At 41.3% G+C, this 23,913-nt stretch overlaps 1 protein-coding gene across 1 annotated transcript in view; it reads right to left on the bottom strand.

Annotated features, from left to right (window-relative positions):
- Positions 1 to 23,913, bottom strand: part of EXT2 (exostosin glycosyltransferase 2) — a 155,138-nt gene that overhangs the window by 88,451 nt on the left and 42,774 nt on the right. Inside the window, exons 6-7 of the mRNA XM_004387643.1 lie at positions 22,645 to 22,784; positions 20,005 to 20,098 (exon numbers count right to left, since the gene is read on the bottom strand). Of these exons, the coding sequence (XP_004387700.1) occupies positions 20,005 to 20,098; positions 22,645 to 22,784 (234 nt within the window). The remainder of the gene's footprint in view (positions 1 to 20,004; positions 20,099 to 22,644; positions 22,785 to 23,913) is intronic.

Genomic DNA, 23,913 nt, shown 5'->3' with positions numbered 1-23,913 from the left:
TAGAACTGCCCCATAGGATTTCCAAGGTTATAAATCTTTATGGAAGCAGACTGCCGCATCTTTCTTCTGTGGAGTGGCTGGTGGGTTCAAACCACCGATCTTTTGGTTAGCAGACAAGTGCTTTAACCACTGTGCCACCAGGGCTCCAGTATAAAGACATTAGTAGACATTCTATTTACCTCACCCCTTCACAACTGTCAGGTACTTGAGGACAAAGATCATAGCTTGTACAGCTTTGAAACATGTATAGCACCTTAGTCAAAGTAGGCATTTAACAAATATTTTAGATGATAGTAATTCAAAAGGTGCTTTACAAAAAAAAGAAACAGAGCTGTCAGGGATTGAATTGTGTCCCCCAAAAATATCTGTCAACTTGACTGGGTCATGATTCCCAGTATTGTATGATGTGTACCATTCTGTAATCTGATGTGATTTCCTTATGTGTTGTAAACTCTATCACTATGATGTAATAAGATGGATTAGCAGCAGTTATACTGATGAGGTATACAAGACTGGATAGTGTCTTAAGCCAATCTCTTTTGAGATATAAAAGAGAGAAGCCAGCAGAGACACATGGGAACCTCACACCACCAAGAAAGCAGTGCCAGGAGCAGAGTGCATCCTTTGGACCTGAGGTTCCTGCGCTGAGATACTCCCAGACCAAGGGAAGACTGATGACAAGGACCTTCCTCCAGAGCTGACAGAGAAGACAAAGCCTTCCCCTGGAGCTGACACCCTGAGTTTGGACTTGTAGCCTACTGGACTGTGAGAGAATAAATGTCTCTTTATTAAAGCCATCCACTTGTGGTATTTCTGTTATAGCAGCACTAGATGACTAAGACAAGAGCTTTATAAACAGACTTCACACTTTTTAATCACATGTCACAAATTCTTCCCAATCCCAAGTATGCCACTTGAACTTTGTAAACTCAGGCCATCTACTTAGCCTCTGCGGTGCAATGGATAGCTTTCACACGGTCTTTCTCACCACGGTCTTGCAATTCTCACAAAATGACTGGGTGGGACTATGCAAATAAGGTGCATGGCACTCTTGTGGGGATGGGACCATGCAGATAGGTGTATGGAACCCTAAAAGGGGATTGGTCGGTTTTGCCATGTGCTAGGCTTAAAAGAGAGCCAATCTCACAGCAGAGGGAAGATCTCACCACCACCAAGAAAAAAGAGCCAGCGGTGGAGCACGTCCTTTGGACCCAGGATTCCTGCACTGAGAACCTCCTAGATACAGGAGACAGAGAGAAAGAGCTGTAACACCAGAGACAGTGAGAGATGGCAAGAAGCAGGGGCAGAGAAATGGTGGCAGCAGAGGCAGCAGAACCACAAGACTGGCAGGAGATGGCGCAGTGGGCTTCCTGGCCCACAGAGTGAGAGAGCTGAGCCCCTTCGGGCAGGAGGATGCTGGAAGAATGGTGTGCCTCCATGCACTTATCGGCAGAGCTAAAAGAGCTTTGGGACACTTGCCCGAGCAGGGAAGAGGACAAGGGGCCAGAGAGAGTGGGAAGTGAAATTGCGGGCATAACTGAGAAGAGGCTGTCCTAATCAAAGAACTGTATCCTGAGTTCCTGATTCTGAATTGTAACCTATTACTTCCCTAATAAACTCCCTAATCATGAGTACTGTCTGTGAGTTCTGTGTGGCCATTGCAACAAATTATCAAACCCAGCAGAGAAGTAGAGAGTGCCATGGGAGGAAGTTTGTGTTAGAATTGGTAAAAAGACTGGAAGGTGGAGGCATGTCTAACCTCCACCTAGTAGGAATCAGCCTTAGGCTGTTGATCCTGATTCTTCTTCCCTCTTGTGAAGTTAGAGGAGGTCACACACCTCCTGCCATGCCATTCTTACAGCCTCTGAGGTTCACTTTCCTCCTTTATAAAAATGAGAATAATAACAGCTACTTCATCATGTTTTCAGGAGGAAGCTTCTAATACAGTACCAGACCGTAGTTAACAATGTTACTTCTTCCCTTCCCTTTGCAAAACTGGGAAATGTGAGTTCATGACCATACTCATGAAAGGACTCATGACCACAGAACAAGACAATAGTAAAATCAAACCCGGCTCTTCTGATTCTTGGGTACTGGCTAAAATTTCAACCTTTGCTCTGAGGCAGGAAAAGATCTTGCCAGATTAGTACTTTCTGCTAAAGATAATTTTATCATTAGTAATATTCTATTTGGATTCTAGAAAACCACAGGATCTGAGTGGAGGTCACATGCTCCTTTTCTAAGCTAAAGGCATCATGAAAGAAGAGGCATTTTCTATTCAATATTCTTAGGATGGGGAAGTGGGATTTCTTGCTAAAGAATTTATACTGAAGTCATCTAATATCCATAGGTCCCTGGATGTGCCTGTAAGTTTGCCAAGGCTTTCAATCCTGTTCCTCAGGCAGGAACCCAAGCAGAGCAGGAGGGTAATCCATGCTATTTTCTCCATCTTCCTACAAGACCTAGTTTTTCCAGAAGTGAAAAGTGGAGCCGGGCTGTTTTACAACTAGAGTTTGTTTGATCTGGAAGCATTAGGATTGAACACATAAGCCCCATGCTACCTTTCCTATGCCACTTTCACCATTATGTTCCCAGACACCAAAGATGGTTTGTGATTTTCATGCTTTTGCCCTATTTAAAAAAAAAAAAATGCTTTCAAAATAAATGCTACTTGGAGAAAGAAGAAAAAGGGGTAAAAGAGCTGTAAGAAAGGGCTTGGTGAATACTCTGAGGGAATGCTCAGATGTTATGACCTCCTCTCCTATGGGAAACAAGAAGGGATAGAGGAGGAAAAGGGGGAAGCCCGAGTCATGTTTCTTGACATATGACAGACAGCTCCTGAAATAGAAAGCCATAGGTTTCAAGTCTCAGGGGTATCACCTTCAAATATGTCAATGTTCTAAGGGTGGATCAGTTTTCCCAACTGCCAAAACCCTGCTGTGAGGTGAGGTCCCAAGCAAAACACAAGGCTCTGACTGGGAGCCTTTGAGGTGGCAGGAGCCATGAGGAGTTCAAAGGCAAGGCCGGCCAGTGGCTTACACCTCCAAGAGCCACCGGGGTGAAAGGTTACTAAAGCAGGAGCCACTGACCAATAAAACTGTGTTTGGTCAAGCCTTCTCAGCAAAGAGACTAGAGATTCATTTCTGCCATGCCCAGTTTTCTGAGTTATCTACCTCTCTGAATTCCACTGTCCCCTAGGCTAGATCAGGGAGCTTCTTTAGTGATTAGCTGCTGATTGGCTCTCTTTCCTGGCTGGTTCCATGGAACAGTTGAAAGGTGGATTGGAAACCATTAATCACAATCTATCATCAAAAATAAATAAATAAGAGCACAACACAGGTCAACAAGTCGTAAAGGAATCTGCCCGGGCTTTGCTATGCCTAAACCAGAAAGAAAGAAAGCATAAGTTTGTTTGATTAGAGAAGGCATATATAAAATAAGCCTCACAGCAACCAGGCATACTTGAAAGGTCTGCTCCTTTTAATTAAAACACACATACAAACATGACCATGTGAAGGGGCTGAGAGGACACATGCTTAAGAGGCTTACTTCATCCCTAAAACTCTCGTTATGTCGTGCCATGTTGGGGCGATGTTCTCTCCTCTATTCTATATCCCATGTCATAATAATTCCAAAGAATGCTAAGGAGATATTATTTGGCAGGTTCTTCTCTTGCTATAACTACTAACGCAGCAGCCAGGTCCCACAGTGGCCATTTCCACTGTTACTACCCATTCCCAGAAGAAAAGAAATTGAGAATAGCGTTGATCCAATGCCATTTATCACTGCTCCCCCTGGCCAGAGATACAAGAATCCTCTATAAGCTGCTTGCTGTTGAAAAGCCCTATCTTCTGATTAAGGGTTATTAAGATAAGCTCTCCTGGTGATCCTGAGTGGAAACCCCAATGTACGCTCCCCAAATTGGGGGTGTGAAAAGAGGGAGACATTTGCAGTAGCTACACTTGCTGCATCAGTGGTTTTCCATTTTTTTCCCTGCCTCTGCTCCCATGAAGAATGACATACACCTATGAGTAAGAGTAACTGTGGTTCATTATGGTGGCAGCTTTCAAGAGAGATCCATGCCACCACTCCCACCCCAGACAGCATATAACAATTTGAGTGGGAATGCTTTCACCACTGCTATTCAACATTGTACTAAAAGTTCTAGCCAGAGCAATCAGGCGGGGGGGGGGGGGAAGGTAACCAAATTGGAAAGGAAGAAGTAAAACCATCTCTTTTTGCAGATGACACAAAAATACCAAACAATCCACAAAAAAGCTACTAAAGCTAATAAATGAATTCAGCAAAGTCACAGGGTACAGAATTAACATGTGAAAATCAGTTATGCTTCTATACACCAGCAATGAAAAACCTGAAAAAGAAATTAAGAAAAAAGTCCATTTACAACAGCATCTAAAAGAATAAAATACCTAGGAATAAATTTAACCAGGGTGGTGGGGGGAGGAGTGAAAGACTTGTACACTGAAAACTATAAAATATTGCTGAAAGAAATTAAAGAAGACCTAAATAAATGAAAAGATATCTTGTGTTCATGGATTGGAAGACAGTATTGTTCAGATGTCAACACTACCAAAAATGATAATACAGACTCAATGCAATTCCTATCAAAATCCCAATAGCCTTTCTTACAGAAATGGAAAAGTCAACCCTCAAAGTCATTTGGAATAGCAAGGGGCCCCAAAGAGCCAAAGCAATCTTGAAGAAGAACAAAGTAGAAGGACTCACACTTTCTGATTTCAAAATGTACTATAAAGCTACAGTAAACAGTCTGACACTGGTATAAGAAAACATATAAACCAATGAAGCAGATGGAAAGCCCAGAAATAAACAGAGCGTTGAAAAGCAAAGCTGTCACTTTGAGGACAAAGGTACACATCTGACCCAAGCCATGATATTTTCAACAGTCTCACATGCACGCAAAAGCTAGATAATGAATAAGGAATACCAAGAAGAATTGATGCCTTTGAATTATGGTGTTGGTGAAGAATATTAAATATACCATGGACTGCTAGAAGAAAGAACAAGTCTGTCTTGGAAGAAGTACATCCAGAGTGCTCCCTGAAAGCAATGGCGAGACTTCATCTCGTGTACTTTGGACAAGTCATCAGGAGGGACCAGTCCCTGGAGAAGGGCATCACACTTGGTAAGGAAGAGGGTCGTTGAAAAAGAGGAAGATCCTCAATGAGATGGACTGACACAGTGGCTGTAACAATGGGCTTAAACACAGCAATGATTGTGAGGATGGCGCAGGACTAGGCAGTGTTTCGTTCTGTTGTACACAGAGTTGCTATGAGTCAGAAACGACTTGACGGCACCTAACATCTAAGGCCAACTGATTTTTGACAAGGGTGTTAAATCCATTCAATGGGGAAAGAATAGTCTCTTCAACAACTGATGCTGAGACAACTGGATCTTCATATGCAAAAGAATGAATTGGACCAGCACCTACACCATATACGAAAATTGACTCAAAATGGTTCAATTACCTAAATATAAGAACTAAAACCATAAACTTAGAACAAAACATAGGGGTAAAGCCTCTTGACCTAGTTTTCGACACCGGATTCTCAGGTTTGACAACAAAAGCATGAGCAACAAGAGAAAAAATAGATAACCGGACATCATCAAAATTAAAAATTTTTTTGCAAAGGATTTTATAAAGAAGAAACGACCTACAGAATAGGACAAAATATTTGGTAGTTATTTATCTGATAAGGGTTTAATATCCTAAATATAAAAGAACTCCTATAGCTCAACAATAAAAGACAAACAACTCAATTAAAAAATGGGTAAGGACCTGAATAGACATTTCTCCGAAGCAGATATTAAAATGGTCAATAAGCACATGAAAAGATGCTTAACATTAGGGAAATACAAATCAAAATGACAATGAGATACCATTTGGCACCTCCTCAGGAGAAAAGACCTGGCAAACTGCTCCCGTAAAGAAATGCGAGTTATTGCTCAGGGGGTACTGAGTTTCTGTTTAGGGTGATGAAAAACATTTGAAAATGGATAGTGGTGACGGCTGCACAACATGAGGAATAAAATTAATGTTACTGAATTTTACAATTAAAATGCCAAATGTCTGATTATATAAGATCATCAAGACCTGGTTGAATTAACCTTAAACTTAACATTTGAATACATACATGGACTTCAAACACTTGAGAAGAAACCATTTGCTTCTTATAATACAAAGTACTAGAATCTGAAAGATAACCAGTAAATGGCTCTCCACTATTAAACTCCTTATTCAAATGGGGAGTAAGTATACATTCAAATATAACAAAATTAACCTTTACGTTACCTACCAGGAGAGACATAATTGCCAGAAATGGTTTACATGGAGCTACTTCTGTACCAATTCTGGTCTGATTCAGTATTAAAGGCCTTTAAGTGAGGACAGATAAAATAAATACATCTGAATATCATCTTGTGTTCCCACGAACAGTAGCATGGAGTGATAAGATTAACTACATGCCAAGCCAAAATAACTTTGCAACCTCAAACTCTCTCAATCTCTGTAATGCTGAGGGAGACAAAATATATCTATATAAATAAGGACAGAGTCCTCTACTTCTACTTTTGCCAATGTTTTACATTATGGCACTGACATTCAACAAGTATAAATAAACAATACAGCTTAATTTATGATCCAGTTTAACTCCTACTGAAGACTTGAGAACAGTGAATTCTTTACTAACCATCCTGACACTTGATAATTTACAAGTTATCATTTTGTAAACCAATCTAGAAAGTTTTCTAAGTAGGTATATAATGAATTTGCAAAACCTGCACTGCATTTCCTGTAATGAGCAATTATTTCTCAGAAGTGCTTGGCAAATAGTCCCAACTCTGTGGGAAATCAGCCCCAGAGAGTTAGACAATTCTTACACAGGCTGCAAATTAATATTTAACACCTTTATTAGAGAGGTCATTTCCTGAAGCAATGCTCCATATCGGGGACTCTTTACAAGGGATTATCCCATGGTTAGCTTTAGAGACAGTTCTCTCATCAGTTGCCACAAAGGGAGCTGGGATCATTCCACCCACCCTGACACCTGGAAAAGGCTTTGTAATGAAGAATGTTCATAATTATGTATTTACTGAGAACTTCCAATATATTTAAATTTAATTTTTAAAAATTATACTATAAGCAACAATACCCAGTTCACTGCCCTAAATTAGGCTTCTTCACTAATTCCAGGATAACAATTTAATCCCCAGAAAAGTATAAAAAAAAAATTTTACCACTGTGGAGTTTGGGGCATTTTGTTTTGTTTTACTGATCATTTGGTTTTTATACCTAATTACTCTACCCACAGGAGCTACACAAGTAATAAAAAGAACCCATATTTTTTATTGTTTGCTCAATTAAAATCATTAGTCCTAGACCAACAGCTATATACATTTGATTAACTTACTCCAAAAAGTCCTTGCTATTGCGTCAACCTCAAGCTAAATGGCTATTTTAAATCAAGACCTTTCCAAATTAAACACACTTGCAAAATTGCTCATGTCCAAAACTACTTGAAAAAGGAAAAATAATGTGTTTGTGCCAAAAAAGGGCTCAGAGTGGTTAAAAAATATATTCATTGCATTTGTGTTTATCACTAGCAATCTCTTCCTAAAAGCTTTAGTTAGAAGGAGAGCAGGCAGGTATAAAGTACATTCTGAGGGCATACTTTGCCCACCCTACTCCCTTTGGAAGTCAAAGCTGGAAGTTGAAAGGAGAAGAGGGTAAGCATGCTCTTCTTTAGAATGCCTGGAAAAGCATTCTGGTTGGGAGATGCCAAAGATTTTGAAGCTCCCATCATGTCGCTGGCCTTGATCCAGGTAATGGTTTTTCCTTTCCCTCAGCTATCTGCTGCAAGAGTTCTCCAGCAAAGAAAGAAAGGAAGAGTGGTAGGGGAGAGGGAGGAGCAGCTTCCAATCCATTTCTCTGTAGCTGAGAGGGTAAAAAGGGCCAACCGCCCCAGGCTGACATTTATAGAGGGCCTGGTGTTTCCAAGAAGCACTCTGGGAGGATTACTGAAGGGTTAGCAATCTGCTCTAAAAGGGGCAGCAGGGCAGACTGATGAAAGTCCTCTAAATTTGATCATCGTGATGCTGTGGATGTAGAGACAGCGGGCTGGAGTTGGCAAAGACATGCAAGCAGAGGTCTAGCCAGTCAGACTGCCTTTGGGAACAAAATACATTGTAAACTCAGCCACCCCAATCCTCCAGGGTTGCCCAACTCACTTGCCTGAAGCTTGAAAGACAACCGCCAGTGGAATGGCATTTCCAATCATAGGACAAAAACAAAAGCCCTTGGAAAACCCTCTCCTGCCCTCACTGACCTGCCCCACCAACAGGAGGAAAATTTATCCTGTCCATGGCAAGGTTCCAGACCTGCAAAGGTTAATTATCTTGCCAGTTTTTTACCCCTGAATCACTTCTGTGCCACCCAATCCCCTTTGCCTGGCTTTTCTCTTCAATTTTTATATCAGAAGTTTCACACGCCTGCCTCAGCTCCTGGACTCGGCAGAAAGGCCCATATAGCTGTCAGCAAACTGATAAGAACTTTAAAATGACTCCACAGGGCCTCTTTATAAAGAAGAGCCAAAGAAGCCCATAAAGGAGAAGGGCAGGGGCCACGGAAACCAGCCGCTCACACTGTTTTAACGTGGCACTAAAATGAGCTGCAGATTTATGGGAGTGTTTTAGCCCCTGGCCCAAATCATCTGGGGGCTGAGGCTCATCTCTGCTCTCCAGCGGGATTTCAAGTATGGGCTGGAGCTAGCTAGAAAGGAGTGGGGGAAGGGAGGCAGAGGTAGCAAAAGAAGAAGAAAAGGGAGGAAGTAGAGAATACTAGGAAAACTGTATTCTACTATATTAGAACTCATTCTCCTCTCAGGTGGATGTGAATAATGGCTATTTCAAAGATTTCTGACCAGTCCTCTTAAATTCACATTAAAAATTTCTTTATTTTCAGTTCATATCCAGTAGACTCTCGTTCTTCAACCATCCACCACCCAAATGTCAATTCTGATTTTAACTTTTGCTGTAAGTTTATTTTCTTCAACTTTTTAGTTTAAAAAAAATGAATAAAATCATGATTTGGCAGAGAACAGTTTAGAAGAGGAAAAAAAGCCTCAGGCATAAAATTTTTTTCCCACTGGAAAAGGGAAAAGGAGTAATAATACTTAATCCAAATATGCCACTGAGTTTAAAAAAAAAAAAGGCCAGCAAGAGAATCACTGATTTTTATCTTCCTACCAGCCATTCTAAGGAGCCCTCATGGCACAGTGGTTAAAGTGTTCGGCCGCTAATCAAAAGGTCAGCAGTTTGAACCCACCAGCTGCACTGCAGGAGAAAGAAAGTCTGCTTCTGTAAAGATTTACAGCCTTGGAAACCCTATGGGGCAGTTCTACCTTGTCCTATGGGGTCGCTACGAGTCGGAATCGACTCAGTGGCAGTGGGTTTGGTTTTTTGGTTCACCAGCCATTCTGATTCTAACAAAAAGGCAAAGAGGTGAACCTTATTCCCTGCCAAGATGAGAAGTATACCCTATCCACAGGAATAAATTTTGTTTCAAGTTTGCAAGCCCAGAAACAAATGCATAATACATCCGTGTTGGTAACTCACTGTGGTTCCTTAAGAACATGCTTAATACCAGGAAGCTTCTTCCAATAATCAAATGCAGACCCTGGAGAAGCTCTCCCAAAAGATTGTTATTTAAGCAATACAACTACTCTACGGTATTGTATTACTAACCCCAGTTTTTATATGCAAAAATTGAAGCTTGGAAAGTTAAGTAAAACTTGGCTACATAGTCACAAAACTGGTACATAGATGGCAGAGCTGGGATTCGAATTCAGGTCTCTCCAACTCAAAGGCCCCTGTTCTTTCCATTACCAACATTTTTCAGACTTTTTGGACTGGGACCTACAGTAAGAAATACATAGATGCATTTTATACTATAATTCACTACACATATGCACATATAACTGAAATAAGGTTTCACGAAATACCCTTACTACGCGTGATGCTCTCTAATATTTTCCTTTCCATTATATTTCATTTAAAAACCAAAATGCCAGCCATGACCCACTGAATTGACTTCATGATCCACTAATGAATCATAATCCTCAGTTTGGAAAATACTGTACTACATGATGCCAACTCCTCTCCCCACCCCCCACAAAAAAAAAAAAGTCACCAGACTGGGAGTTCTAGCTAGTCTTAACTCTGGTCCCAGCAATTCTTTCTCCAGATGACTTGAACTCTAGGGTATACACTTGCTATATCAAATATGAGGAACGGGTTGAATAATTTCTAAGGTTCCTTCTAGCTTTTCAATTTTTTTTCTAAATCTCAATTGATACCGCTTCCCCCTTTAACCACACATCTTTTCATTACTCTCCAATTGTTATCTTCCTTCCTTGCTCATAATGCTTTTCAAAGTTCTCTGCTACTGGTATTCAAAGTCCCTCTCAGTCTGCTCCATCTTACCTATTGAGTCTTTCTCACAGAAGCAAACCTCCCCAAGGAGGTCAGGACCCTCCAAGCTCATCTTCTCTTCCCACCCAAGACTCCCCAGTCATGAGGATTCCTTCCAGCTCCTGATCCACACTGGCCTGGTTCATTCCTGACTCCCCATGGCACAACAGTACACAGCATAGCTGGCTTTTTAATGAGTATATTACTGAAAGTACTCCCCCCAACAACCTGAGGGCCTTTCTTAAAGACAGGATCTGGCTACCTTATTTTTTTTACTTCCCTCACTAAGTTCTATTCTGTCCTACAGGGCCACCAGGAGTCAGAATTGACCTGACGGTGATGGGTTTGGTTTGGGTTTTTTGGTTTTGATGCCTCTACAATAGCTAGGAACAAAGCTCAATACATATTTATTTGATTGGTTTGCATTATAAAATTAAGGACCCTAGTTCTCTCCTAAGAAGCCCTGGTGGCACAATGGTTAAGTGCTCAACTGCTAACTGAAAGGTTGGTGGTTTGAACCCACCTAGTGGTTCTGTGGGAGAAAGACCTGCTCCCATAAAGATTAAAGCCTAGAAAACCCTATGGGGCAGTTCTACTCTGACACATGAGGTTGCTATGAGTCTAAATCAATTCGACAGCGCCTATCAACAACAACGTTTCTCTCTTAAATTTAGAGAATGCTCAGGTGGGCTGTTCTAGGAAAAGTTAAAAAAAAAAAAAAAATTAAAACTACTATCACAATAAGATAAGTAACCATATACAGACTAAACCAAAAAACCAAACCCAATGCTGTTGATTCCAACTCATAGCGACCCTATAGGACAGAGTAGAACTGTCCCACAGAGTTCCCAAGGCTGTAAATCTTTAGAGAAGCAGACTGCCACATCTTTCTCCCACGGAGTGGATGGTGGGTTCAAACCGACGATCTTTTGTTAGCAGCTGAGTGCTTAACCACTGCACCACCAGCACTCCTCTATACAGACTAAGTCCCATATATTGCTCAGTTATGTTTGCCCAAGACCAAGTATGCCAGCAGCTCCGTGGAAGATAGGCCTGGCGAACTCATGGGGTCACCATGAGCTGGAATCAACTCAACGGCAATAGCAACGGGTTATGTTTGCCCAGGACAAGGTGTGCCAAGGCTGCCAGGTAAAGTCACTTTATGGCCTCTCCATCTGGATGGTGAGGGCTTAAATCTCAGAAGCTACACAAAATAGCTGCAAATCAGCCCAAATCTTAAAGACAGGGAAATTTATTTACAGGCTCTAGTGTACTATAAATTTGAGACAGTTCTATTAAAATGCTTTTCTTGGCTTCCCATCAAATACTTGGCAAAAGTCTCTTTCCAACAAGGTTCCTAATGCTAAAGTTGAAAAAAAAAAAAGTTAAACACATAAAAATGCTCTTCCTTAAGAGTTCCAATTAAAAGAATGCTTCTTATTTTATCCTGCTTCCAATAGCAGGCATTGACCAAGCTCCTTTACAATATGGATTTATACACACAGGACAACCCAAACATACAGTGTACAGTGCTACTAAAAAAAAAAAAAAAAGAAAAAGAAATTTACAATATCCACAGAGTGATTACACCCATCACCAAGGCTTTCTCATTGCCAAAGAGCTTGTGTTGTTTCGGAACCATGGCTGTCCATTTCACAGGAAGAACTCCAAGGATCAGGTCAATCTGTTTTGTTTAAGGGTAAGTGATCCAGTAGCCTTTCTGGGGTAAGTACAAAAGCAGAGACTGGGAAACACAGCTTGGAGTGGCATGCTGGGACTGAAGAACGGGGTGGGAGGAAAAGCGGGAAGGGATATTTGACATTTTTTAAAAAGATTATGTATATAAAATTTTTTTCAATTACACAGTGTGGGGCGGGGATAAGAATGACAGACTTTGCAATACGGATTCTGGAAATTAGAAGTGAAACCTTTTCCACATTCCTAATATATTTCCAGAGATGTGGCCAGTCCTAAATGTCTCAAGGAACCACTTTTTTGAGAAGACTATCCAATAAGCAGTTAAGCTCGAACTGGTGGGATGTTCATCTGATTTTTAGTCTCAGTCCAGGCCACACAGCTCTGTGGTTTGAACAAAGTTGTGGGCGGCACAATAGAGTGTGCTCCTCATCTGTCCCTCACATATTGTGTGGTCTTGGGAGGATTACTTTACTTCTCCTTATCCTCAGTTTCCGCACATAAAAAAAATTCAGATTATTCTTCTAACTGCCTATCTTCACTGTTGAAAAGTCTGCTTTGTAAACTGATGGGATGTGCGTTGGGTGTGGGGGGCGTGAGGGAGAAATGGACACAGACTGCGATATAACTGTCATTGAATATAACCAGTAAGCCACCAGCACAGGGAACTCAGATAATACATCTTTCTGGTTTGCTGAGGTTTCTAGATATCTGAGGGTTTAGACATTTAAGCGAATCCCAAAACACTTACCAAAATTACAAACTTAAACATTTTAGACAGAAAACTTTATAAAATGTATCACCTAAGATTCTAATAGGTTAAAAATATATAGGCTAAACATGATTGAGCCTTAGCTTAAAGATTCAGGGGTATCACCATGCATAGTAATTACCATATTTCCTCAATTTTAAGATGCCCCATCAATAAAAGCTTCGGAGGGCGAAACGGAAATGAAACTCAATGTTCAAATTGATGATAAGACTTGATATGCCAAAATATGAAAAAACAAACAAGCATGTAGCTCTCTGAATCGAGGAAATATGGCACTGTATTCTGCAATCAAACAGTGGTGCACCCAGGATATAGTGGAGCCTGCAAAATTGTCCGCCCTTACATTCAATGTGCCGAGATTGCTGTTATTTTAGAGTCCCTTTTTAAAAATAGCTTTTCCATCTTCTCTACTCATGTCAGGCTGGCAGATGACCCATCTCAGAGACCCCCACTTGTAGTAACCTTTTCCCCCTTCAAATCTGTGGCTTCTAAAGTAGTACGGCTATGGAAGCAAGATAAATCAATGTGTTTAAATTATGTGTAAATAAGATGTAACGAGAGCCCCTTGTGGAAGCTCTCCTGTGAAAAAAGTTTATGAACTTCTGCGTAAGCACACACATTTTGCTGTTCTGTGGGCTTCTCTGCCCTCTTCTTCACCACAGCTACGCCTGACTGTGGTCCTCGTAGGTAAGGGCACCAAATCCTGGGGTTTTATTTTCTTACACAGAAGTGTTTTGTATTTTCCCTAACTAGCCCATTATATTTTCAGGTATTTCTCTGCAGCACAAATCTTTGATATGCTTAGCAGGAAAATATGAAGGCAAATTGAGATGGAGCAGTGTAATAGACTGAAAAGAAACTGATATTTTAACTTACCCCAAGCATTAAAGGCTAGAAAGAAAAGAAGATGCTGAATGTTTCTGCCACCTCAAAGGCTCCTAGTGGATTGAGTACAAAGAAGAGTTCAAAGGCAAGGCAGGCTCCTGACTTCCACCTCCTAGTGTGGCTGAGGTTAGAGGTCACTGCTGGTGGAGCCACTGACCAATAAAAGAATGTTTGGGAACTCCACTCTACAGATAAACTGGGGATCCATTTACACCTTCCTCCTTATCCACACAAACATTTCTAACTGGATAGTCTAGTGTCTATCCAGCTTTCCTAGGTCCTAGCTTGCTTTCTTTTTCTTTGTGATTCAAGGGAGATTGGGGATATGAGTGTTCTATTTGACTACAGAAAAATATGTAGTTGCACACTTCTTCCTGCCTTTCAATGGAAGAAAGATAGCTGACGGAACTCCCCATCTTTAAGGCCTACCCAAAGTGCTACCTCTCCAATAAACCCATCCCTGACAACCTAACCCCATACTTTGTCCCTTCCTTTTCAGACCCCAATGTACTGTGGAAAATTGGCACCATCTTCTCAACTTTCTTTGTGCTCATACCCATATAGCCTCAGGAAGACCGTTAGCCCTTTGGGGGTGGGGGTCACAGTTTTCTTATTATCACCCATGACCTCCCCCGGAAAAAAACACTTAATTAGGGCTTCAATAAATTAATTAACTAATTAATTTAGCTCATAGGACAATAAAAGGCAGACTGATAAGATGGCTTTACCACTGTAATAACTATTATCCTCTACTAATTTAAGGTACTTTTTTTAACTTACCGACAAAAAACCCTATGACCCATCCCTAGCTTGTCCAATGAATGTCACGTGTGCCAACACTGCTCATTAGTGGCCTTCAGGGGCAGATACCAGAGACACAGACGGTACTTTTTGTCAAAAGTTCTAGCTTAACTTCCTTACGCTAGGCTCTAGCCCTGTATTAAACTTTATGGCTGCTTTACTATCACATCTAAGGTAAAGCGGGGAATTTAATTTCTTTTCCGTGTCACACAGAATGTCTTTCTCCCACAGTGCATCCTAGTTTCCAAGTTTTGATAAGGTCTTTTAAACATGGAGTTCTGTTTTCACCACTGTATACATCAATTTGAGAGTTCCTAGGTGGCACAAATGGTTAAAAGCTCCACCACTAGCCGAGACGTTGGTGGTTTGAACCCACCCAGAGGCGCTGAAAGGTCACAGCCTTGAGAACTCCATGGAGCGGTTCTACTCTGCACACAGGGGTCGCCATGAGTCGGAATTGACTCGATGGCAACTAACAACAACAATACATCAATCAGACTGTAGCCTTTCTGATCCTGAACTCTCCGCTGCAAAATGTTACTCCAGTACCTTCCTCACCCACATTTCTGGGTCAGTTCGGAAACCTTACCTCCATCCCGTCTAGAGAGAACAAAATCCTTGCTAAGCACTATTTCTTCCTCATCTGAAGGCCTGGTCTCTAGAGAGCAGCTATGAGAGCGATGTCAGTGTGAAGCACTAGATTTACTCACGGCATTTAGGATTTCTTGGAAAGATTTAGATACTTAGGAGGAAAATGAGTCACCTAAAAGTGGATGGAGACCTCTGCTGGCTATGGCTGTCCATGCAGCTCCTTTCAGTCCTCAGTCTCAGTTCATTTTCTGACGTTCAATCAACTAGGAGCATTAAGGTGTCAACTTCTAATGCAGCCCAAGAGTTACTCAGCAGCAGGCTTTTCCCTAAAAATTTATGCCTGTATTACAAAAAGATCCCAGTTGACCTCCCTGAAGAGAATTCACTAAGGTGTAAAGCTTTTCCGAATCAGGTGTATGCTATTTTTTCAGTTACTCCTGCCAAGATCAGGCTATATCAGTGAGGTAAACAGAGGGTACATTCTGGAAAGGATCCTATAGAACAAAAGAATTCTCTCTAATCTTACAGAGATGAGACCTTAACTATCATTGGAGCAGTGGCACTCAATAGGGGTGAATCTGACCCCCTTGAGACATTTGACAATGTGTAGAGACTTTTTTAGTTGTCACAATTTGAAGGGGGGAAGGTGCTACTGGCATCTAGTATTTGAACCTAGTCAACCTTTATACCTAACTGGGAATTGCTTCAGCCAGATAATCTCACATCTACTTGACATCAGTCTAGTCTAGAGATTTGGGTTTGGAGGAAGAAAAGAGATCAGTTTTTGGAACTGAGACTACTTGGAGAAAGGGAAGCAGGACTAAGTGGGGCAACAGGGTGGGGTGCTTTAGACAGTCAGAAAGGACTGGGAAAGGGGGCATCAGAAAGCAGAAGAGACGTTTAGAAAGGAAGGCAGAAAGTGCCAAGACTGCCTTTATTTTAAAGGTAGCATAACGTAGGGAGGGTATCCACCACCAGGAGATGTAATTAGCCTTTGTGACCACAGGTATTCAAGGGGAGAAAAGATGACCACTTAATTTTGAATGTCACCAAAAAGAACAACATTCTTGCTGGGACAAGGGCTTCACAGAGTTTTTTAACAGCTGAATGGAATATGAGAGATGATTTAGCCAACCCCTTCATTTCATAAATGAGAAAATGAGAGCCCAGGGAGCTTTGGTGACTTGTTACAGTCATACAACTAACAGGGACAGAGCCAGGGCTCAACCCTAAGCCTTTCGACTCCAAGTCTGTATCCCTTTGAAGCCAAATCACCTTTATTTAAATGACCTTTATCCACCTCAACTGTTCTTATTCTGAGTCTACTGCTGAAAATCACCAACCAAGCCTGTCTCAGACGTGGGATTCCCAAACCATGCCCCTGTGGAACAACGGGATTCTGTGAGCTGGCCTCAGCTGCTCTGCTCCTAAACCAAATGATTCTCTTTTCCCAACTTGAGGGTAGTAGGGTGGAGAAGTAACTGGGCAGAATTTGCTCATTTTTACCTTCCCTGTTGTTTTTTCTTGTCCTTTCTAGAGTCTAGTATAAGACGGTTATCTGGCTTAACATACATTTCTATATTTAGTTATGTGAATATATCAAGATGTCATAAAATGTCACACAAAGAGCACAAACACCATGACTCTTCAAGAAGCATTTTCTTCTACGTTGAGTTTTAAGAATCAACAGTTTAGAGCAAAAATTTAGAGATCTCTAGATGATTTTCTGAACTCAGATGAGGTCAGCAGTTAACTAACAATGGTGAAGCCCAGAAACTTAAAACGAACGTGTCCATACTATGAAAAAACTACCTAGAGGTTAAAATCAACCTATAGTTTCAAATTGTAATACCAAAATGTTTTTACAGGTGAGGTTACTAGAGAAAGTAGATACTTGCCCAAGGCACAGAGTTAGTAATCAGCAGAGCTGGAATTCAATCCAGGCAGTCCGAGCTCAGAACCTACAGACTTAATCATTGTGTGATATGGCCACCTCTCTGGCTGAAGAAACTCAGTACCATAATAAAGAGGGTGGACTGAGCATATCCATTAACTTTCGCTCCCTCCTGAAATCCCAAAATGATAATTAAGAGGGATTTATTTTTTATTTTGTTGTTGTTGTTGAGAATATACACAGCAAAACATACACCAATTAGACTGTTTCTTCATGTATAATTCAGTGACACTGATTACATTCTTCAAGTTGTGCAACCATTCTCACCCTCCTTTTCTAAGTTGTTCCTCCCCTATTAACATAAACTCACTCCTAAAGTTCCTATCTAATCTTTCGAGTTGCTATTGTCAGTTTGATCCCATATAGACAGTTCTTAAAAGACAATTAATGTTCAAGGCAGACATTTTTTTGCTAATTAAGAAAAACCTCCAGTTGGTTTTAAGAAAACTTCAAGGGATACTTTTGGTTTAAGGTTTAAAGATTACCTTAAGGCAATAGTTTCAGGGGTTTATCCAGGCTCCATGGCTCCAGAAAGTCTGGAGTCCATGAAAATTTGAAATTCTGTTCTGCATTTAAGGGGGATTGTTTTTTGATGAAAGCATAAACACCCTAAGATAAACAGAATGGGAGAAGAGGTAACACCAACAAAACGTGGAGGCTGGAAAGTAGCCAGTGAAGTGGTCACTGACTACGGGCCCAAGAGAGCTGTGTCCTAACTCAGCAGAGAAAGGCCTGAGTTACACTACAGAACCCTAAAAACTCAGCACCATGGAGTAGGGGTAAAGGTGGAGCTAAAAGCAAGACGACTCATTGAAAATGTATTTAAGAGCGGTTAGAACCCTAGCTCTACTCCCCATTCCACAGAGACAGGTGACTGCCTCAGAAGCCTTAAGTCAATCTTCTGGGCACAATTCCATACAGGCTCCCTGCCTGCAGGTGGGGGTGCTAAATTGAAAATGAGGGTGGGGGAAATTACTAGGACATTTGGAGTCCCCGGGTGGTACAAACAGCTAATGCCTTGGCTGCTAATCAAACAGCTGGAGGTCTGAGTGAGGGGTGCCATTCAAAACCCTACAGAGCACAGTTCTACTCTGATACAGGGGTCGCCATGAGTGGAAGTCCACTCGATGGCAACTGGTTACTGGTTAATGGGACATTTACATACTTAATGTTGAGACTCTTCCCCACCTCTTTCTCCTGCTTATCTCCTGCATAGATAATTTTTTTTCTAAATTTTATTTATTTTGTTGTTGTTGAGAATACACACAGCAAAACACATATCAATTCAACAGTATCTAAATATACAATTCAGTGACATTGATTACATTCTTCAAGTTGTGTAACCATTCTCATCCTCCTTTTCTGAGTTGTTCCTTCCTCATTAACATAAATTCACTGCCCCCTAAGGCTCCTATCTAATTTTTCGAGTTGCTGTTATCAATTTGATATCATATAGATAGTTCTTCAAGGAGCATAATGCTTAAGGCAGATCTTTTTCACTAGCTAAGCTAAACTATTGTTCAGTTTTAAGATGACTTCAGGGGATACTTTTGGTTTAAAGATTATCTCAGGGCAATAGTTTCAGGAGTTCATCTACCCTCCATGGCTCCAGAAAAGTCTAGAGTCCATGAGAATTTGAAATTCTGTTCTGCGTTTTCCCCCTTTTAATCAGGATTCTTCTATGGAATCTTTGATCAAAATGTTCAATAATGGTAGCAAAGCACCATCCAGTTCTTCTGGTCTCATGGCAAAGGAGGCAGTTGTTCATGGAGGCAATTAGTCACACATTCTATATCCTCCTATTCCTGACTCTTCTTCTTCTGTTGCTCCAGGTGAATAGAGACCAATTGTTGAGCCTTGGATGGCCACTTGCAAGCTTTTAAGACCCCAGGCACTTTGCAATGAACTAGGAAGTAGAAAAGAAGCACTAAACACATTATTAGGCCAATTAACTGGTAAGTCTCATGAAACCATGACCCTAAACCTCCAAACCAAGGAACCAAATCCCATCATGTGTTTGGTTGTACATAAGCAGCCCCAACAGCTACTTTTTTTTTTTTTTTGGTGTTGTAAATATATCTATCACACAACTTTTGCCAATTCAACTTTTTACAGATGTATCCTGCATAGATAATTCTGATAAAAAAACTATAGAAAAATTCCTTAAAAAAAAGAAAAGAAACAAACCCAACTAAATTTCTTTCAGGACAAAAATAGGGAAGCAGGACTAAATGGGCACTCAGTGGGTGCTTCAGACAGTCAGAGAGCAGCCCAGAGAAAGGGGCATCAGAAAGCAGAAGGGAGACGTGGAAAGGAAGGCAGGAAATTGGCAAATGTTTAAGGGGAGAGAAGAGGCGCACTACAATGAAGACCATCTACACTGGGCAGCTAGGCAGCTTGTCCAGCAGCATTCTAATGGTCAATATTACACAGAAGCATCATCCTGAAATCTCTAACTTCCATGGTTGTCTTAGCCCCTAAAACTGTCACTTGCTGTGACTACAAACCTTCCAAAGACACTATTAGGGTATGACCCTAAAATCGTATTAGGCCTATCTCAGGAGAGTTATCTCTGATAGGTATTATTTGAAACCTTATTTATACTGTCATAAATGGACATGGAGATAAGAGAATCTAAGACTCCTTTCCTAGCTTTCAGGTCTAGTTAGTTGATACAGTGGAGGAGATAAAGTCCACTCAGTCAGCTGCCATTCCTCTCTATCTGAGCAGTCCAGACCACCATCTCAGTACCACTTCCACGCCACCTCCCCATCAGGGCTGCTTAGACTTGGCCTCTTACCTGTCTCTGCATTTCTTCAATCTGTCTTTGGGGGATGCTCTGCAAAATACTGTACATGTCTGACACCTTTTCTTCTGGTACAACCACAGATGCTCTGGAGACAACAGCAAAACAATTCATAAATGTATAGCCCTTTACACAAAGCACATCTGCATACATTGCCTTGTTTAATTCTCACAAGCAGAAATAATACCCAAACCTCCTTTAGCCCCACATCTCTTTCCTCTCGCTTTCTCATGGCTAAACTTTTCAAAGAAGTTTCTATACTCACCTGTTCCATCTCACTTCTGACTCTCTACTCCTGTCATCTTTCACCCTCCCTCCACTCCACCTGAGTGCTCTAGCCACAATGGTATCCTTTCCATCACTTGAACACACCATGCTCTGCCCCACCACTTGGCCTTTCCACATAAAATTCCATTGGTCTGGTACACTCTTCCTCACTCTTCACTGCCCTCTTTGAATTAACAATTACTCTTCTCCTTTAGCTATCCACTCAAATCCATTCGTTATTCAGTATATATTTATGTATATACACTATGTGCTGGCTCCTGGTAATACAACAGTGAACAAATTGGATAGGATGGGGATGGAGTGAGAAAGCCCTGAGAATATCTGGGGGAAGAGCATTCCAAGCAGAAGGACTAAGAAGTGAAAAGCCCAAGGAAACAGCATGCCGGCGTGTTCCAGGCACAGCAAAGAGGCCAGTGTGGGTGGCGCAGAGTAAACAAGATGGAGAATAACAGAGGATAAGAGGGAATGAGGAAAGGAGGGTCACAGCAGAGCATGTAGGGCCTTGTAGGCCGCTGTAAGGACTTGGGCTTTTACTCTGGGATAGGAAGCCTTTAGAGGGCTTTGGGCAAATGCATGGCAATTAGCTGATTATGTTCCAACAGGATCACCATGCCTGAATGAAGTGTTGAACAAGCTACAGAAAAGCAAGAGAGCAGGGAGAATAGCTGGAGACCATTGCAAAATCCAGGCAAGAGATGCTGACTAGGGAGGAACTGATGAAAGTGATGAAAGAAGTGATTGTTGTAGCGCAACATTCTAATGGTCAACGGCTACACAGACTGCAGGATTTCCTAACAGATTAGATATGGTGGGTAAAAGGAAGAGAGGACCTAACGACTTTTCCTTCATGGCATTTAGCAGAGTTTATAATTATATTTCTATAAATTAATTTATTAAAATCTGAACCTCCTCCCTACTAGGCTAGTCCATTAGGATGGAAACCACACCTGCTTCCACTCACCAGCTTATCCTGAGCACCTGGTATACTGCCTAGCACAGTTAAAAACCAAAACAAAACCCACTGCCACTGAGTCAATTATGACTCATACCCACCCTACAGGACAGAGTAGAACTGCCCTATAGGGTTTCCAAGGCTGTAATCTTTACAACAGCAGACTGCCACATCTTTCTCTTCTGAGCAGCCGGTGGGTTTGAACCACCGACCTTTCGGTTAGCAGCCAAGAACTTAACCAGTGTGCCACCAGGGCTCCTTAGCACACAGTTAGCACTCAGTAAATACTTGGTGAATAAATACACAATTTCGAGCTCTTTTCCACCACTCACCCATAGTTACAGCTACCCCAGCAGATCTAGATTGTTGCAGGACTATCCTTTCCGAATCAGCTTGGGGTCACTGCCTCTGTAACGCCCTCACACAATATTATAATAGTTGGTTTATCTTCCTCACTAGATGCCAACCTCCTGAAGATCAGAGACTGTAAACTTTCTAACATATGTGAGACAAATGTGTGCATGAATGAATGCTACTTAAATTGTTAAACTACCCTGTGGTAATCAGACTTGGAGAGAAATATCTAAAAAGTTGGGAGAGGAGAAAGCAATTAAGTATTTGAAGCAAGGACAAAGCCTGAGAGGTATATACAAAAGGAACTAATTTTCAATAACTTTTAACCTCCAAAGTCTTGGAAAAACAAAACAACATGAGAAAAGAGGAGAGTATTCTGTTAACTACAGTACTGATAGCCATAACCAAGCAGAACCTACCCCTGGGCAAGTTTTTAAGCTTTCATCCATGTGCAGGCACTTTATCTCTAGCTGATACCTTATGCAGATTCAATGGAGACTCTAGAGCAGGGCTTGCAACTGTGGCTACAAATGCTACAAATCAGAACTAGGGAAGCTTTAGAAATACAGAATCCTTGGGGATCAGGTCCAGAAATTTTTTTTAAAGCTCTCCAAGTGAATCTAATCTGCAGTCATAGTTGAGAACCACTGTTCTAGGCCAGAGGTCAACAGATTTTTTTCTGTAAGGGGCAAGATAATAAATATTTTAGGCTTTGTGCACCGTACAATCTGTCACAATTACTCAACTCTGCCCTTGTAGCACAAAACCAGCCTAGACAATACAGAAATGAATGGGTATGGCTGTGTTTCAATAAAACTTTATTTACAAAAACAGGCAGCCTGCCAAATTTGAGCCTTAGTTAGTCAACCCCTGCTCTAGGCCAATATACTAACCTTTCTAATGCAAGATACAGCAAAACAAGCAAAAAGTCTGAAGTCGAAGTTCTCAAACTTAGATATGCATTACAATTACCTGAGGGGCTTTTTTAATTCTAACGCACAGAACTACTGGTCTAAAGTTTGCTAGAAGGTAATACCCACCTCTTCCAGTCAAGAACTTCAGAAAAAGGGAGAACATAGGAATCTGCAATGACAACCGGGACACAGCCAGCCTGTAATACATCACTCAATACTGCCTGGCCCAGCCGAGCTCCACGAAGGACTACACAGAAAGTAGCCTCCTGCAGGAATACAAGCAAAGGTAGGAAATTACAAACTAGTTTTGTGATCCACTTTCTTTGATCCCTGCCAGCCATGAAGTTCCCCAAGCGTTGAAGCCAATAGTGGTACATGGTCCGCGCTCAGGTACAAGGTAAACCAAAAACCAAACCAGTTGCCATTGAGTCATTTCTGACTCATGGCAACCTCATGTGTGTCAGGGTAGAACTGTGCTCCATAGGGTTTTCAGTGGCTGATTTTTCAGTGGTAGATCGCCAGGCCTTTCTTCCAAGGCACCTCTGGCTGGACTTGAACTCCCAACCTTTTGGTAAGCAGCTGAGCACTACCCAGGGACTCCCAAGTACATGGTAGCTACTTTGAATTCACCTCTTACAGCTCTGACCACATGTGGGCTCTTTCTTTCTCTCACACACACAACAAGTAACATATCCAGTAAAAATACTGAGGCATTTTATCTTGACACAAAAATGCTAGAAGATAACAGCCCACACTAGTAAAATCTGAAAAGTTTAACTAGTTGCAAGGTTTTATAGTTCTACTCCTCACTGTTACTTCAGTGTTACCACTGTTGACGTTCTGAAACTGTTGAGAACCAATGTCAAAAGTCTTCCTCTGAACAGTCAACAATCCGACTTCCCACAGACTGATCTCTTTTAGACGTATGTGCCATGTAAACACACCATGGCACAGTGTCGAAGCATCCCTTGCAGTATTTACCTCAGCCTCCCTAGAAATAGAAATGTTTTTCCTGAGCATATCACAGGTTCTTGAGGACTCCCTAAGGGGAAAGTATCATATATTTCTATTCCCCCATAGCATCTAGCAGTGTGCTTTGCACATAGAAGATATTCATTACACAAATACAATGCCTTTGAAAAGACATTAAGACAGATATGTTCTATTTAGAAACATATAAAGTGAACAAAAAACAAAATCTCAAAAAATTTCTCCCTCATCCACTCCTTCAAACCCACTCAATCTGAGGATATTGGGGGAGAGAGATGTACAGGAGAAAAAAACAATTACAATTAAAAAAAAAACCCAAACCTGTTGCTGTCAAGTCAATTCCGACTCATAGTGACCCTACACGACAGAGTAGAACTGCCCCATAGGGTTTCCAAGGAACAGCTG

This window comes from Trichechus manatus, unplaced genomic scaffold (assembly GCF_000243295.1).
Source record: "Trichechus manatus latirostris isolate Lorelei unplaced genomic scaffold, TriManLat1.0 scaffold00191, whole genome shotgun sequence".
Classification (NCBI taxonomy): Eukaryota; Metazoa; Chordata; class Mammalia; order Sirenia; family Trichechidae; genus Trichechus; species Trichechus manatus.
Note: the sequence above shows the minus strand (reverse complement) of the source record. Positions and strands in the feature narration are given on the sequence as shown.